The 19,473-nt window shown below is 32.5% G+C and overlaps 1 protein-coding gene across 1 annotated transcript in view; it reads left to right on the top strand.

Moving 5' to 3' along the window:
• The window catches only part of TLL1 (tolloid like 1), a 172,485-nt gene that overhangs the window by 99,103 nt on the left and 53,909 nt on the right, over positions 1–19,473 (top strand). The window contains exons 10-11 of the mRNA XM_047798099.1: positions 3,057–3,172; positions 17,134–17,236. Of these exons, the coding sequence (XP_047654055.1) occupies positions 3,057–3,172; positions 17,134–17,236 (219 nt within the window). The remainder of the gene's footprint in view (positions 1–3,056; positions 3,173–17,133; positions 17,237–19,473) is intronic.

Below are 19,473 nucleotides of genomic sequence, written 5' to 3'. Positions count from 1 at the left end.
CCATGGCTTATGGAAGGTCCTAGGCTAAATACTGAATTGGAGACACAACTGGTGGCCTATGTCACAGCCACAGCAACCACAGCAATGTGGGATCCAAGCAGTATCTGTGACCTACACCACAGCTCATGGCAACGCTGGATCCCCAACTCACTGAGAGAGGCCAGGGATCAAACCCGCATCTTCATAGATATTAGTTGGATTTGTTTCTGTAGCACCACAGTGGGAACTACCCAAACTTCTCTTTTCTTATCCACATACCTTTCTGAGTAAATGGACAGACTATGCATTTAACTTAGTGGTATTGCCTTTTCCTTGATAATTTTCCTTCAGTTCTTTTAATAATAAAGTTTCCTTTTTATATCTGAGCATGAATCAACAAATGGTTGGGAAAATTGATTTGAAATATGGATCAGGTAGCCTGAGACAGCCACACTCATTGGGAAAAATGTACAAATAATTACCCGAATTTGATAATAGATGTTTGCAATTTTTACATTATAAGTAGGTGCTATATAATAGATTTATTTAATTTTTGAATTATTTTTTTCTTCTTTAGAGAGTGTTTTGCTTTATATTTTTACCAAAACAGTATAATTTATTTACATTTATGTATTAAATATATTTAATTGTTTTGATTCAACTTTAGAAAATCCGGTACCAGCATTCTTTGTGGCTTAGTAGAGTTTTCAATTATTACAGAATTTATTTTTAAAAAACCATTCCTGGTTAGAAGCACATTGTTTGTGTTAATGATCTCAACAAATTTTTCATTTTTCTAAGGATTCTTATTTATAACGTCACATTTATCAAGTGCCCTCAGATGACTCATGGAAAGTGCTGATTATATATTATTTACCTTGAGTATTTTTGTCTCATTCTATTCTAAAGTGATTTTATCTGCCTATTCATCAGAGTAATAAGCATTGTTGCTTTTTGTTAATTGTTATTTCCCCAACACATTTTTTTTTCCCCGCTGTACAGTATGGGGAACCAATTACACATACACGTATACATACTTTTTCCTCCCATTATCATTCTCCATCATAAGTATCTAAACGTAGTTCTCAGTGCTACACAGTAGGATCTCATTGTTAATTCATTTTAAGGCCACACATTGCTTGCTCTAAATTTAAATTTATTTTGTTTTGCAAACATAAATATCTGTGTTTCTAAATATTCATATTGTGTCAGATTTTACAGCTCTACTTTATGTTTTCAAAGTTGTCGTCTTTGTTTCTTCACTTAACTCAATAGATGCAGAACCATTTATCATTTATTGAGTTTTGACGAGGCAAGAGTTCACCTGATAGTAGCTATGGCTCTGTAATATGGTAATATATCAGTTTTTATTTAAGTCTCCTTCAGAGGGAAGAGTTGCTCTTTCAAATTACTGAATGAAGGTTATAAATATCTTTTTATAAATCTTTATATAAACGGGCTGCCACAGAGGAATTTTTTTATTGTTATTTCCCCAATACAATTTTTTTCTACTGTACGGCATAGTGACCAGTTACACATACATGAATACATTATTTTTTCTCCCATTATCATGCTCTGTCATAAGTGATTAGACATAGTTCTCAGTGCTACACAGCAGGATCTCACTGCTAATCCACTCTAAAAGCAATAGTTTGCATCCATTAATCCCAAACTCCCAATCCATCCAACTCCCTCCCCTCCCCCTAGGCAACTACAAGTCTATTCTCCAAGTCCATGATTTTCTTTTCTGTGGAAAGGTTCATTTGTCCTGTATATTAGATTCCAAATATACATACACAATGGAATACTACTCAGCCATAAAAAGAACAAAATAATGCCATTTGCAGCAACATGAATGGAACTAGAGAATCTCATACTGAGTGAAGTCAGTCAGAAAGAGGAATTATTTTTGAATTAAGGGTGCTTAAAGCAGCCTAGCTCATGTGGCTTGTACCACACTTTGCAAAAGCAGCAAGAAAATCCATTATAAAATGCTTCTGACTACAACAGTGGCTGAACCAATGAGCCAATTATGCTCTCTTTGTCTGTTGAAATGGCCCTGGAGGTATCAATCACACATCTTGAGGCTGTGCAGATGATTATTTGCCATTTAAGATGACTAATAATTTCTTCCAAGGAGTTAGACAGGCTTAGTAGGAGGAAAATATAATTGCATTTCCAGCAATTTCTACGTATGAGCAGCAGAAAACAGAGTAAATAAATGTCTACCTCTTGTAGGAATATTTGAGTCTTCTCTGATGTTATCTTTCAATTTTTTCCAGCTTATCCTGAGAAAAATTTTCTTTGTGTATGACATTTTGAAACCTCTTTAATTGATAATTTTTAGTTATTAAGATTTCTTTTTTTCAACTTTGATATGGTATTCATTATTAATATTAACCTCACTTTGGGAGTTCCCACTGTGGCACAGTGAAAAAAATCCCACTAGCATCCATGTGAATATGGGTTGCATCCCTGCCCTTGCTCAGTGAGTCAGGGTTTCTAGCATTGCCATGAGCTGTGGTGTAGGTTGCAGACATGGCTCAGATCCAGCATTGCTGTGGTTGTAGTAAAGGCCATCAGAAGTAGCTCAGATTTGACCCCTAGCCTGGGAACTTCCATATGCCGCAGGTGCAGCCCTAAAAAGCAAAAAAAAAAAAAAAAAAAAAGGTTAACCTTACTTTACTTCAGATGTATTAGTGGAATGTTTGATGTGGTCCCAAAGCCACCCTAGGCATCCACTGGCCTGAGTCTAAATATGGGTGACTTAGAAGTTGGCTGCTGGCTCCTTGGGAATGAATGAGAAAGGTTTCCATGAGAAAGAACTTTAGGAATGCCGGACTATTTAATCTCAGAATCTTGTTATATGATTAGCTCTAGTGATTCCATTAAGTATATGGAAATTGTGGTAAGAAAGACATAAGTGTTTTGTGAAATACAAATATATATTCTAGTCTAACACCAAAATGCTCAAGGTTTCATTTATGTATGATGCCATGTCTTTCATAAAAATTAAAGAATGATATTATCATTTCATCTATCTAAAAAAATCAAATATACATATTTTTTTCTTTTAGCATGTGGAGAAACTCTTCAAGAATCCAATGGCAATCTTTCCTCCCCAGGATTTCCAAATGGCTACCCTTCTTATACACACTGCATCTGGAGAGTTTCTGTGACTGCAGGGGAGAAGGTAGTTTATCCCATCAAGTCTCTTTTAATCTCAGATAAGCAAAAGTTCATCTTCTTTCAAATATAATTTACTTTTTTTTATTCTTATTTGACTCATCAAATAAGAGACCAAATAGCTCAGAAAATTTATAAAGGAAATGACTCAAAATCCAGGAATTTTTTGAAAGATGTAAATTTAAAATAAGTGGTAAATGGTCTAAAAGAGTTGAAATAATGGTACAAATTGTGATCTCAGACACAATTAAATTAAAATTCGGTATCAGAAGGGTAATTAGAAAAATCCCACACATTTTAAAATTAAGAAATTTACATCAAATATCCAATTTAGCCAACAAGAAATTATAATGAAAATTAGAAATTATTTTCAATTATAAGAATTATACTGAGAACACCAAGCCTACATGCACCTAAAAGCAGTATTTAGGAAATTCACACACTTGAGTACTCCCATAAGAAAATAATTATAATGGGGAGTTCCAATTGTGGCTCAGCAGAAACGAATCTGACTGGTATCCATGAGGATGTGGGTTTGATCCCTGGCCTCGCTCAGTGAGTTAAGGATCCAGTATTGCCATGATCTGTGGTGTAGGTTGCAGATGCGGCTTGGATCCCTCATTGCTGTGGCTGTGGTGTAGGCCAGCAGCTAAAGCTCTGATTTGACATCTAGCCTGGGAACTTCCATGTGCTGCTGGTCAGCCCTAAAAGCAAAAGAAAAAAAAGAAAAACTCAAAACTAATGAGATAGATATCCACATAAAGAGGCTGGAAAAGAGCAATAAAATTAATGGAAATGTACAAAAAGGAGGAAGTTATAAATAAAAGATAAAGTTAGGGGGTTCCTATTGCAGCTCAGTGGGTTAAGAACCTGACTAATATCCATGATAATGCAGGTTTAATTCCTGGCCTCCCTCGGTGGATTAAGTATCCAGCATTGCTCTGCCTGTAGCATAGGCCAGCAGCTGCAGCTCTGAATCCACCACTAGCCTGGAAACTCATAGCCACACTTGTGGTTCTAAAAAGACCAAAAAAACAAAAAAAGATAAATTTAAAAACATAAAAATATCATGGTACAAAGTATAGACAAAGTTGGTACTTTGAAACAACTTAGAAAAATAGAAGAGAGGATGAAAAGAGATCAAGAAAGAAAAAAGAATAACAGAGAAAGCACAATTATCTAATTTTTAGAATAAAAAAGATTATTATAACATAGATGCTTTAGACACCAAAATGGGAATAAGAACATTTTAAAATTATGCCAATAACTTTAAAATGTAAATGAAATGGGAAAATTACTACAAAATACTAGTTACATTGTCATAGTCAAGCAGAAATAAAAAGCTTGAATGCTCCTATAACCAGTAAAGAAATCAAATTACTATTTAATTAAAATTTTAGTCATAATTTTCAACAATGCAAATCCAGGCTCAGATGGCTTAATTAGTGAGTTCTACCCAATAACCAAATAAGAAATAAGTGTAATCTCATATAAAATCTCTCAGTTAATTAAAAAAATACTTTCTTATTTATATGGCTAGCAAAACCTTGATAGCCATCCTGATGACACAAATGGTGTAATAAAGAAAAATTTTAACCCAGACTCACACTTGAATACTTATGTAAAATCCTCCCCACATTACCAAATCAAATTTAAATATATATGCACGTGTATGTATGTGTCTATACAATATAAATATATAAATAAGATATAAAATATGTTATATATATATTTTGAGTGCAAATATATGTGCTTGGGTATGTGTATATATGTATTATTTATTACTTAGATGTTTGTATGTGTACATATATGTATGGGTATATATGTACAAATATCATTAGATAAATATCAATTAAATCAAGAAAAAAAATCTATTAATGATTTTATGACAATAAATCCTGAGCAAACCAAGAATGCCTTCTTAATCTTATAAAGGGAATCAACAAAAATTAGTGCAAATACCCTTATCATTAGAGAAATTCTGAAAGTATTTCTCTCGAGATAGGTAAAAAACCAAGAATGTTTACCACTTCTCTTCTTTTTTAACACTTTGATGGAAGTAGTAGCACATTAACACAAGATAATGAAATTATATATATATATATAAATTAAAAATGAAGACATAACCTTTCCTTTATCATATTGTTGGGTTATAGAATTTAAAATTATTAAGAAATAAAATGAATAAATCTATTAATTTCTAGATTCTGTCTTAAATGCTAGCCTTTAAAGTCTTCCCAGAGCAAGATAGTATTGATATTTATCTTTGTTTTTTAGTAGTTGTTAAATGGTTTTTGTCTTTTGCCTTTCACTAATTCATCTGGAATGACTCACCCACATTTTGAGAATGCAAATACAGTTAAAGAAAATTTGATCTCTCTGATAATTCAGTGTTATAATGAGTAGTATAGTGGGTATGGAGCTGTCCAGGATGTTGCAATACTCGCAATGAAGACTAAGTGAAACTCTTGTGTAGCATAAATAGATTTTACACATAAAAGTTTACAACTTTGCAATACATGGTCGCATATATAATTCTTTATATACTTATTTTTAAATTTAAGAATTATGAGTCTAGGAGTTCCTGCTAGACTCATTGATAGATAGATTGATAGATGTCTCTGCAGCAGCCAGGATGTGGGTTCCATCCTCTGCCCAGTGCAGTGATTAAGGATTCAGCCATTTAGGTCTTTAATACAATTCGAATTTATTTTTTATATGGTGTGAGGAAATACTCTAATTTCATTCTTTTGCATGTAGCTGTCTAGTTTTCTTAGCACCATTTATAGAAAATTCTGTCTTTTCTCCATTATATATTCTTGCCTCTTTTGATTTAGATTGATTGACCATAATTGTGTGGGTTTATTTCTCGACCCTCCATTCTGTTCCATTTTTCTATATGTCTGTTGTTGTGGTAATATGATGCTGTTTTGATTACTGTAGCTTTGTGCACAATTTAAAGTCAAGGAATGTGATACCTTCAGCTATGTTCTTTTTTCTCAAAATTGCTTTGGTATTGGGGTCTTTTGCCATTCTAAATAATTTTAGAATTATTTGTTCTAGTAATGTGAAAAATGTCATGGATATTTTGATAGGAATTAAACCTGTAAATTTAATGGGTCTTTTTTACGCTGGTATTTTTTACTTCTTTGGTTGCAAATTTAACTCATTAATTTCAAGCATCTTTTTTTTTTCCAATACAGACATTCAAGGCTATAAATTTTCTTCTAAGAACTACCCTATCTGAATTTCACCAAATTAATGCATAGTATTTTTGTTATTTTTCAATTCTAATTCTTCATATCTTATCATTTCTCCTAAGCCCATATATTTTTCAGTAATATTTTTAAATTTACAAACATGTTGTTTTTCAGTCTCCCTTTTCTTATTAATTTCTCCTTTAGTCACTTTTTGGAGATTATCATTTGTCTGATGTCAGTCTTTGAAATAGCTTGAGGCTGGCAGAATGACTTGGGAATTGACCAATATTCATAGAAAAATAATCTTTGATTTAAAATATGTTTTGTGCAGTGGTTGAGTACAGAGTTTTCTATATATGAATTATTTTTTTAATTGTGCTGTTGATATATTTTTATATTATTGTTTTTGACTTCATCTATCAAATAGTGGAAAGATATGTTATTAATATATTTAAATATTATTTCCCACTATTTGGTAGATGTTATTAATTACTCTACAGTTAAAATATTTGTTTACACTATCTTATTACATATTGTATACATAAATACTTTTAGACTATTACAGCTTTCTAATAAGGTAAACTATTATCATTATATAGTGAATCTCTTGATCTCTATTCATAGTTTAGGTTAAAAATATTTTTTCTGGTATTAATAAATCAGTGATTTCTTTTGATTAATATTTCTGCCTGGTATTTCTATCCTGCTTTAGACAATTAGCCATTTAAGATCTTGTGTCTCTGGTGTTTCCCTTTTAGATAGCAAATGATTTGGTTTTGTTCTTTATTGAATCCATAATGTAAAGTTTTGTTTTTAACTCAAGTGCTTATTACAGTTACATCTGTTACAATTACAGATATATTATTGTTTCTTATCAGCATACTCTATGTCCACTGACTTCTTTTATTCTATGTTTTGCTTTCTTATGTATTGAATTATGGTTTACTTTCCCCTCATATAATTTCTTTCTCTACTGGTTTGAAAATTTTAAATGTGTTGTCTATTATTTGGTACCTTTTTCTAGGCATATGTAATTGGTATCTTTAGCCTCTTCCTAAACCATAAAAAGATTCTAAAAAAAAAAAAAGATTATGATTCACATTGTCTTTATCTTACAAGCTATTTTTTTGTTTTGTTTTCAAGCACATTTTCTTCCTGAGAAAAAGAAGATATATTATTTTTTGCACGTAAAATTTAACTTTATGTAGATATTTACCCAACATTTTAATATTGTGATAAAAAAACATACAACATAAAATTGTCTTAAAAATACAATTGTCTTAAATATACAATTCAGTAGCATTAAGTGTATACACACTGTGAGAAATAGATCCTCAGAACTTTTTCATCTTGCAAAACTGAAATACTATGTCCATTCACCAATTTTCCATTTTCCCCTCCCCTCAGCTCCTGCTAAGCACCATTTACTTTCTGTTTCTTATGAATTTGACTACTTTAAGATAATTCATAAAAATGGGGTCACATAGTATTTGTCCTTCTGTAACTGGCTTATTTTGCTTTGCATAATGGCTTCGAGGCTTATCCATGTTGCAGCATGCATAAATTCTCAACGACTGCTGGATCATTTGGCAGTTCTATCTTTAATTTTTTGTTTTTCATAGATGGCTTCACTATTTTAGAATCTCTCCCAAGTGCACATGGGGTCAAATTTCTCCATTTCTTCACCAACACATGTTATTTTAAAATCTTTTATAGTCACCATCTTAATGAGTATGAGGTGATAACTCCTATGGTTTGATTTGCATTCCTCTGAAGATTAGTGATGTTGAACATTTTTTATATGATTATTGACCATTTGTTCATCATCTCTGGAGAAATGTCTGTTCAAGTCTTTTACCCATTTTTTAAATTAGATTATTTTATTTTTTTCTTGTTGTATTGTAGGAGTTCTTTATATATTCTGGCTATTAACCCCTTTTGAGATATATGGTTTACAAACATTGTGTCCTTTTCTGTAGTTGCCTTTTGACACTGTTGATTGTTTCCTTTGTTTCACAGAAGATTTTTAGTTTGACATAGTACTAATTTTTCACTTTTGTTTCCTGGGTTTTTGGAGCCATATCCAAGAAATTATTTTCAGATCCAATAGAATGAAGCTTTCCCCCTATTTTTTCTCTTAGGAGTTTTGAGTCTTATGATTAGGTCTTTAATCCATTGTTGAGTTGATTTTGGTATATGGCTTAAGAGTCTAATATCATTCTCTTCCACTGGAGAGCCATTTTTCGCAAGGCACTTATTGAAGATTTACCAAATATTTTTATTCAGTATTTCTTCTCATGTCTCAACTTCCACCAAGCTCATTTTGTCCTGATTTTTGTTTGTATTTTAGATTAGTTTTTTAACTTAGCTTCTTTTGGCAGTATTTTTCCTGTTTGAAATGTAGATTTTTTTAAATTAAAGTGTAGTTAATTTTCAATATTATGTTTGTTTCATTAGGTGTCCAACATAGTGATTCAATATTTTTTGTATACTATACTCCCTTTAAAGGTTTTTTTAACTCGAATTCATGATAAAATAGGTTCAGTAGCTACAACTAGCTATATATTTGATTTGCTAATAATCAAAACTTGAAAAATCACTTTTTAAAAATATTTCTTAAAATGTGGATTCCTGGAAATTCAAGTTAGCAAATCTGATTTAATGAGCACAAGAAGTTTAATGTTAACAACCATATAAATAAATTGCTAAAAAGTATTATTTAAAATGATGCTTTCCATATAAAATGTATTTCAAGTGCATTGGAAAACATTGTGTAGTCTCGTCATTTATTTTATTGAAGTAGTAAAATTTTGATAGGCACCCTCCAACACATATGAAATAATTATGAAATGCTTAATGTGTAATTTATAAAATGTAAACACATGGATATTGTATACATATAATAAAATCAACTCAAGCTCTATGATTTATAAAATTGTGTTTTGATTTAGTAATTTGAGAGGCCAGTGTTATAAAATCTGTTAATTAGTCAATTAATAATATGAAAATGGAAAAAATTTAAATTTTTCAAAATTTTCCATAAATGCTAGATTTCAATTACTATATTTAATGATAACCTAGTAAGTTAGGATTAGAAAGTTTTGTTTTCAATACAATAAATAGAAGAAATTAATCTCTATTGAGTGCTTATACTATGACAGGTGCTGTGCTAAATTTCTCTAATACTCACACCCTACTGAGTTTAGTATTACAAATATCACCATTTTACATGTGAAGAAAATTGAATTTAAGATTGAATAATCTTCCTAACATCACACAGATTGCATTTGGCAGAGCTATTTTTTTTTTTTAGTTAAAGAGAATAGGTTTTCTTCTTGAAAATTCAAAATAATCAACTAGAAAACAGGAGTAGAGCTGATCAAATAAAAACAAATATATTAAAATGTAATAGTCTTTAGAAAACTGAAGATTGCTCTAGGACTAAAACGAAATGATACATTGTATAGTAGAATATGTTATAAATAGTCAGTTTTTCCAAGATTAATGTATGATTTTAATGCAATTCCAAATAAATTTCCAATAGATTTTTGTTTTATAGCTAGATCAAATTTCTCCAGAGTTTATTTCTAAAATCAAAGGGTTGCAATAACTGAGGCAAATTTGAAAATAATTAATGAAAGGGAGTGAATTGCACTGTAAGGTGGTAGAAAAACATTTTTAAGTTTCAGTAATGCAAATTTTATGGTAATGTCAAAATAAGCTTCTGGATTAATGGAACAATCAAAAAAGGCCACAACTCAACTTGAGGGAATAGAAGATTTTTGTCATATACTCATATACTTACTTTTTTCAAATAAATCAGAAATGAATTTTTAAATAATGAAATCATTTTAAAATATTTTTTTAAAAATTTCAACTTTCACTTCATACTGCATATTTTTCTAAACAAAACACAAGTGGTTTGTTTTATAAATAAGTAAAGATTAATACTTGGTTAGATAAGGAAGCAAAATATTTATTAAAGTATCAGTGCAAATAGATAATCAATATATGAAATTGTTTACTCTAATTCTTTATCAAAGAATGCTATTTGAACCAACAATGGTGTGTTGTATTTCACACTGTCAAATTGGCAAAGAAGGGATATGATGATGATATCAAATGATTGTGAGGACACACACTGAATTAACTTTTTTGAAGAAGTTTGGCAAACTGTATCGCATTTTGCAAAGCATGTCTTCACTTATCCTAGAAATTTATCTTACAACAATTATCTGGGTATGTGCAAAGATTAGTTATTTTTAATTAATGAAAAATTGAAAACAAAATTTGAAAGGCAAAAGAAAACATGGATTGATTGATTTTTTTAAGGATTAAATATTCTGTTTTACAAAAACATACACAATGGCCAATGTAAAAGTGAAATGCTCATTTGATAATTATCAAATTATGTTTAAGAAGGAATAAAACATGGTATAAAGGGAGAAGGCTGTCACTAAATTTACCTCTCTGAAGATAATCACGAGTTATCTAAAAATATGGCACTCATTGCAAAAGTTATTTTTTTGTGAAAGACTGTATTTCCTGGAACCAGAGGACCATGTTCTCAAATTATTGATAAATTTAATAAGCAAGTTAAAAATCATAGGCACAAAAAGATCTGATTTTTAAATTACATATGTTAAAGACAAAGTTATGGAAGAATATATACCAACACAATGTTTATTTCTTCCTGATGGATGTACATAGTTTTTCATTTCTTCTTTCTTCAATAAGCATATACTATTTTATCCGGGAAAAGATATTTTTTAAATAAGAGTGCTGCACAGCAATGTGAATGTACTTAATGCCACAGAGCTGTAATGCTTAAAATTGTTAAAATGTTAAATTTTACATGATGTTCATTTTATCACAGTTAAAAATAATAAGATTGTCAATGTACTCGTATGTTTTCCTAGGATTGAGCCTCCTAAATTAAAGACAGTCCTGTCAGATCTCAGGCTGCCATTGATGTTGCACAACACATGCAGGGAATAGCCCAGAATGTGCCTCTGAGAACATAGCTGTGTTGAGCTGATAGAAGCAAACAGTATCAATTCTTTTATCCCCTGACCTTTTAACAAGGGCATATTGCTTATGTCTTCAAGAGTTAATATTGTTTTTTTCTTTTCCGCTATAGCCTGTTTCAAAGCTATCATTTTACCACTTTCATTCTGCAAAACTTTCTTTTTATAGACTCTAATGATTTACACATATGGGGTCAATTCCCAATATGATATTTATATTGCTGAAGGCACTGCTTATATTTAGCAATTACTGTGTAGATAAATCTTTGATCTCTTTAAAATAAATGCATCTCCTGGTATGTGAAATAAATTTTTGCCTTCAAGTATCTTACAAACATACAGTAAGGGCAAAGCCCAGTAATATATTAGGCAAATTGAAAAAAATAACTAAAAAATCAAGATACAACTTGCCAAGGATTTGCAGCGATAAGCGAGCTCAGATCTTGTTGAGTGATCCAGACCTGACTGTAGAGAGTATAGCATTTAATTCTGTCTTTAAGAGATGAGAAGAGTTTCTAGATATAGGAAAGGGGAACATGGAATCTCAGGTGTGTACACCTTTCATAAAGGGATACTGAAATTGGGGCACTTTGTCCAGACACAACAACAGGAGTGTGATGAAGATTCTCTGTTTGAGATAGTGAAAGGGAGGCAGCAAAGGTAGGTTATGGCCTAGAGGCTTTGATGACCAGGCTTAGAAATTTATATTGAGTTGGATATAAGCCACCAATGCCATGATGGGAACTCTACTTTACTGGAATTAAACAGCCATAGAGTGTAGGATGCATTGGAGAAGTGAGAAACTGTAAACCAAAATGTATCTTGCAAAGCTATTGCATTAACTCAGAGGAGCATGGAGAGCACTGACAGAAGAAAAGGAGAAGAATGTTTGTAGGGCATTGCAGAGTATCTGTAGAAATTGGTAACTGACTAAATATGGGGATGGAGTGGGGGTTAAGGAAAGGCAGGGATAAAAAAAAATGTTCCTTTGAATAGTTGGCGAAGACAAATCAAAATTCCAAAACACTGACGCCATATAAGTTTAAGCAGAAAGCTTATTTTCATAGCATAATCCAACTCCTAATTTTCACCTATCATAAAATTAATCCCTGATAGAATTAGGATCTACTTGATTTATGCAGCTAACCTGTTGTAAAAGCAGGGGCTTAAACTAAGGGCCCAAATTCTCTGGTCCATTCTTCTTTAGATTTCAAACTAAGAATCCCTTACTTTAAGTTGTTGATTTTCCTGTGAAACTTTTTTTTTTTGGTTATGAAAACTTTTAAATGATTTTTATTTTTTCCATTGTAGTTGGTTCAGAGTGTTCTGCCAGTTTTCTACTGTACAGCAAAGTGTTTTGTTTTTTATTATTTAAAAAAAAATTTATGACCACACCCATGATGTATGCAAGTTTCCAGGCCAGGTATTGAATCCAAGCTGCAGCTGTGACCTGCACCACAGCTGTAGCAATGCCAGATCCTTTAACCCCCTGCACCAGGCTCAGAATTGAACCTGCACCTCTACAGTGACCTCAGCCACTGCAGTCAGATTCTTAACCCATTGCACCACAGCAGGAATTCCAAAAATGTATTTAAATTAATTTAGTGTTTTTCTACATATTATACAATTAAATTGTTCTGATTTAATTCAGCTGAAATCAGCTCAATATGATGATCTCCATTTTATACTAAGGAGATTAATTCAAACTCAGAAAATTTAACCTAGCAAACTGAGAAGCTAGAACTTGAATCCAGGCTTGTTGATTCCCAGCCCCACAAATAGCTTCCAGTTGTAGAAAAAAAAATGCAAATTTCCTCCTTTAATATGATACAATTCAGTGCTGAGCAAAACTTTATCGTTATTCTAGGAGTTGGCAAATTTCCTGGAGAGGACAGACAGTAAATATTTTTGGCCTTGCCAGCTATACAGTTTGTTCAGATACTCAGTTCTACCGTTGTATTACAAAAGCAGCCATAGGCTATATGTAAAGGAATGTGTACAATAAAAATGTCTCTACAGAAACTGGCTGCAGGCTAGATTTGGCCCACAGGGTACAGTTTACTGATCCCTGATCTTGCCCCTGGTCTTACTTCTGAGAAAATTGTTGTTTCCCTAGAGAGTTTATTAGACTTGTCCAAGCTGCTTCTGGCTGGAGCCTAGCTTCTATTTTATTTCACTGCTTTTGATTCTAATATCTCTTTCTAAAGAACTGTTTAATAATTATCAGTCTAATGGATGAGATTTGTACCTTCCCCATTCTCAGCACTCTAAGGTATAAATATCATTCTAATTGGTCTTTTTATGGTACTCACGGAATTAGGTAGTCAATAATGTCTTAATTGTGATGACAAAAGTTTACTGATTATATCTTTCTCTGGAGACTTCCAGACATCTGGTCTCTTGACCATTGATCTACCTTTCTTCAAGGCTGTGCACCCTGCAGGATTGTAAAACAAACTCTTTAATACTCTTTAATAAGCAAACTCTACAGCAATTGTATCAATTTAACTTTGCATAATAGCAGCTGAGACTCCTAACAGATCACAGGAAATTTTAGAATTGTTCCATGTATCCCCCTCAATCCCATGGTCCAAGGGAACTATGATTAATTTTAAATTGATAAGTGGTAAATTGATACTTACCACAGGAAATAAAACATTTATATAATCCTGCTGGTAGTTTTATTTCATCATTCTTTGAAAAAAATATGCAACATATTTCATAAAATAGTATAATATAAAACAACTAAATATAGTCAGGTGTTTTCAATTGGTAATTTGTGTATGGAAATCTGCTAGCAACCTTAGTCAAAGGCCAGCATTTTATTTCTACATCAGAGTCCTAAGATTGGATATTAGAAAACCTATCTTTATTACATTTTCTGCTTCTAAAGCACTGTGTTTTATATTAAAGTAGGCCAGTTTTGTTCTTTTGCTGTGCTTGGAGTTTAAAGTAGTAGATTAAAAACAAGATAGGAAACTTTCCTGTTTAGAGTTACCGCTCAACTATGTGTGTGGGTGTGTGTGGGTATATGTGTGTGTGTTCCAAACTTAAAATATTAACTATTTGTTAGCAAATTATTTCAATTTTGAATAAATTTTGATGATACACATCTTTCCAGTTTAGCTGATTTTTTTTCCTCATCCAGGAGGAAATTTAAACTCTTTGCATACTGTTATAAAGCTCCCCTTTATACTATTTGTGTCTGTATTCTAGTCTGGCCCTCTCTGCCATACTAAATGAATTCTTACATGATTGTACCAAATTGGTTTCTATAGGGAGACTACAAGTGTAGAAGGAAATAATATGAGACAGTGGTAGCATTCCCCATTTGTAGCAGACTTAAAGTAAATGCAGAGTTCCCTTTGTGGCTCAGACGATTAAGAACCCAACATAGTGTCTATGAGGATGAGGGTTCGATCCCTGGGCTTGGTCAGTGGGTTAAGGATCCAGCATTGCTGCAAGCTGCAGCGTAGATCACAGATGTGTCTGGTATTGCCCTGGCTATGGCATAGGCCTAAGCTGCAGCTCTGATTCAACCCCTGACCTGAGAACTTCCATATGCCACTGGTGCAGCCTTTAAAAAAAAAAGTAAATACAAAGTTAAGGGGGGGAAACCAGAAATTATTTCCTAATTGTGTCATAAGAATAACCTAATGTTGCATCAGTATTTAGTGTTCAGAGATAGAGGAGCAACCATATTGGGAACTTTGGAAAAATAATGAAAAAATTATGCATTTTAATAATCAAGTATTGAGGATTATTGAAAAAGAAAGGGAAAAAAAAGGACTAGTCCTTAGTCCTTTGATATTTTGCAAATTCTTGTAAACCTTTTTTAAGAATATTTAGCATGATAAAATTAGATGCAGGAAAAGAAAAATGAAAGAGAAAAACTATAAATAATGTAGACAGAAATAAAGGAAAAGTTGTATTAAATTAAACAATATTATGCTGTGCCTGCTGTTATTACAGTTAAAAAATAGCATCATTTTCACATCCTTGATAGATTTCATCCTTTTTTTTCATCTCTTTGAATTTGATGGTGAAATGTTAATATAAGGTACTATTGACTTTCATTATGGTTAAATTCTTGGTCTCTTTCTCTGTGAAATGATTGTTTATATGGACAATTAAAACCAACTTTGGCATATAATTTCATCAGTGATCACTGTGCTGAGATATAAGATGCCATGAGAAATATTTTTTATTATGCTGTATCTTCATTCTAGGAAGAAGTAAACTAGATAAGGATTGATATGCTGTAAATTAGTACTTAACCTTTCAGTTAAATGCTGTGCTCAAGAAAAGAGAGAACTTTTTGTTTTCTAACACATGTTTTCTGACACAAAAATGGTAGTACTCTTAGGGAATATAAACTCAAGATTGATGGATTATATTTTTTATGTTTTTCTTTTTTTCATTCCTCAAGAGTCCTCTTATATTCAAAATTTTATATTTTTCCAAAAGGACTTTTTAAATACTGTTACAAACTATGGTTTTATATTAGAAGTATTTCAAATACTCATAATTTGTTGCTTTTGGCCAAAGTCTATTTCAATTTCTACAGTAAAGTATAGGTTCACTATATTCATTAAGAATCTAAGATATTTTAAGCAGAATAGTGTTAGAATGAGTTATTGAATATAAAAAAATAAAAACTTTCCAGATGAATTTTACCTCATCAGACACATGCATTTCTTATGTTAGTTTGGCTCTACTTTTGGTATAATCAACTAAAAAGAAAGTTAATTATTTGAAAAGTAAAGTCGTTTATACAACATTAAGAAAACTGTTTTTCCTAGAGTTGTTCTTGAAATATCTTAAAAAGAAGCTTTATTTGAAAACGAAGTACAGAATGAAGGGTCAGTTACAAGATTTTCTAACTTGAAAGGTCTTTGAATATATATTCTTGGATCTAGAGAAACATAGTGACATCTGTCTTTGATTATAGTTACATGGACAAATTTGAATTCTAGAGCTGTATTTAAAACATTTCAACATACACAATGATATTATGTTCTTGGAATATGGCACATGGTGGTTATTTTTAACATAATTATAGACGTCTGAAATAAATTATTAAAAAGAAGACACTCATGGCAAAAATCATAAGTTCTCATGGCTTAAGTCATATTTATCTAAGAAGATTCAAAATAAACTATTCGAATAAAGCTTTCTATTTGTCTCGCAACTGTTCAAATTACAGAAACTTTTTTTTTTTTTGGTCTTTTTGCTATTTCTTGGGCCACTCCTGCAGCATATGGAGGTTCCCAGGCTAGGGGTCAAATCAGAGCTGTAGCCGCCAGCCTACACCAGAGCCACAGCAACTCGGGATCCGAGCAGCGTCTGCAACCTACACCACAGCTCATGGCAATGCCAGATCGTTAACCCACTGAACAAGGGCAGTGACCGAACCCACAACCTCATGGTTCCTAGTCGGATTCATTAACCACTGCGCCACGACGGGAACTTCCAGAAACTTTTTAATTGCTAAGATGTTTAGTTTGTTTATGGACGTTGTGTGTCTAAATTGTTAAAAGTTAATGTAAATGTGAAAATGGGGTTCCTTGAAGTGTTTCTTAAGAAAAAAGTATGAGAGGCATTCTAACTTAGGAAGAGCAAAAACAATTCGCTGTGAATCCATTTTCACAGCAGTCCTGTGTTCTTAGCCTCTGGGAGCCAAATCACTTATGTGAAGTTACAATTATTTTTAATCTGTGCTCTTTTGTTCCATTTTGCAGATTGTTTTAAATTTTACTACCATGGACCTATACAAAAGTAGTTTGTGCTGGTATGACTACATTGAAGTAAGAGATGGATACTGGAGGAAATCACCTCTCCTTGGTAAGAGATTATTTGCCTCTTACGTGTCTGCTCTGTCTTGAAAGACAATTCTTTCAAGAGTCAACTTAGAGTTTAAAATGTGTGAGACCAATATTTTAATTTTTATTATACTTTTTTTCAACCATAGCAAAATACAGACATATCAATAAATAGACCATTAATTGATTTAAACTAGCTTAAATTATAGGTGTGTGGCATAACATAATGATTTATAATAGCTTTCATATTATAAATAGCTGAACATAATGATTGGGTCTGAACATAATGATTTATAATAGCTTTCATATTATGCTTATATAACTATTCATCATGTTTCTATATTTTTAATTTAAAAATCAGAATTTTAATGAGAAAACCAAATAAATTGTGTGTGTGTGTTTTGTTTTGCTTTGTTTTTTTTTTTTTTTTTTTTTTTTGCTAAGGTACTAGGACCTGAGTTGTTAGGAACAGGTTTAGCTTCCTACAGCAAGGATATTGGCTTGTACTGTAGACATCACAGTTTTGCTTCTCAGACAGGTTTTTGTGGCTGAGAAGTTGCATTTGTAATTTGTGCCATACATTGTAGCTCAGATTTGGTGCTTACAAAAATATGCCGACATTTAACCATGGACCACACCACATTTTCCAATGTTTTCCTCAAAGGTGAGAGCTGCTTTGTTTTTTTGTTTGTTTGTTTGTTTGTTTGTTTTGAGATTGTGACTTTTCCTTTATTTTTATTTCTTTTTTTTTTTGGCTTTTTGTCTTTTGGTCTTTTGAGGGCCGCACCCAAGGCACATGGAGATTCCCATGTCAGAAGTCCAATCGGATCTGTAGCTACCGGCCTACGCCCCAGCCACAGCAATGCCAGATCCAAGCCGCATCTGCCACCTACACCACAGCTCATAGCAACACCAGATCCTTAACCCACTGTGTGGGGCCAGGGATTGAATCCGCAATCTCATGGTTCCTAGTCGGATTTGTTTCTGCTGCACCACGACTGGAAATCCTTTTCTTTATTTTTAGAGGTAGCTTTGCTAAGTTCTATTTATATAAAAATACAACAACCATACAGATCTTCTTTTTTTAACACCTAAAACCTGCTGAATGGACACAGTTGTATTAAAAGTGACAGTCTTACTTAGTAAGTCTAAGAGATCTGTTGAAATGCTTAAAAAATAAGGGAAAATAAAGATAAATCAGGTTGAGGAAAACACTGTCTTGAACATTTGGTTTCTCAGCCTAGATGAAGCAACTTGTAACACAAACATATATGTGTTTGTTCCAGAGGAAATGTTTCATTAAACTCATGTTGAAAAATCAAATCTACAGCTGAAATATTGAGGTGCTTTTTCGAGCACACCATCAGCATTACATGCTGCATTCCAGAATGGCTCATTCTGACCACTTGTTCACATGAAACTATTTCCTCTGAGCCCTTGCTCCTCAGAGTGTAACCTCACATGGCAGCATCAGAATCACTTGGAAGGTTAGAAATGTTGAAACTTGGGTCCCACTCCAAACTTTCTGAACCAGAGACTGCTTTTTTTTTTGGCTTCATCCATGGCCTGTGGAAGTCCTAGGCCATAAATCCAACTAACGTCACACAGTGACCCACACTACTACAGTGGTAATGCCAGATCCTTAATCCTCTGAGCCAGCAGTAAACTCCAGAGACTGCATTTTTAACAGACTCCCTGGCAATTAATATGGACTTTATAGCTTTTTCTCTTATAGTCAGGTTTTTGTTTTGTTTTGTTTTGTTTTGTTTCGTGCTTCTTCTTCTTTTTTTCTTCTAATAGTTGCCCCTGTGGCCTATGGAAGTTCCTGGGATAGGGGTCTAATCTGAGCTGCAGCTGCCAATCTATGCCACAGCACAGCAACACTGGACCAAGCCACAGCTTATAGCAATGCCACCTATACCTCGCTTAAGCCACTGAGCGAGGACAGGGGTTGAACCCACCTCATTGCAGAGAGAATGTTGGGTCCTTAACCCACTGAGCCACAATGGGAACTCTAAGCTTTTTTTTTAATTGAAGTATGATTTATTTACAATATTCTGTTAGCAGCAGGTATACAGCAAAGTGATTCAGTATATAGAAAGATATTTTCAAATTATTTTCAATTATAGGTTATTATAAGATACATAGTTTCCTGTGCTATACAGTAAATCATTGTTGTTTATTTGTTTTATGTATAATAATTTTATCTGTTAATCCCATGCTCCTAATTTGTCCCTCTCCCCTTCCCTTTCCCACACA

The sequence above is a fragment of the Phacochoerus africanus genome, chromosome 10 (assembly GCF_016906955.1).
Source record: "Phacochoerus africanus isolate WHEZ1 chromosome 10, ROS_Pafr_v1, whole genome shotgun sequence".
Classification (NCBI taxonomy): domain Eukaryota; kingdom Metazoa; phylum Chordata; class Mammalia; order Artiodactyla; family Suidae; genus Phacochoerus; species Phacochoerus africanus.
This window is presented reverse-complemented; position numbering and strand designations above follow the sequence as displayed.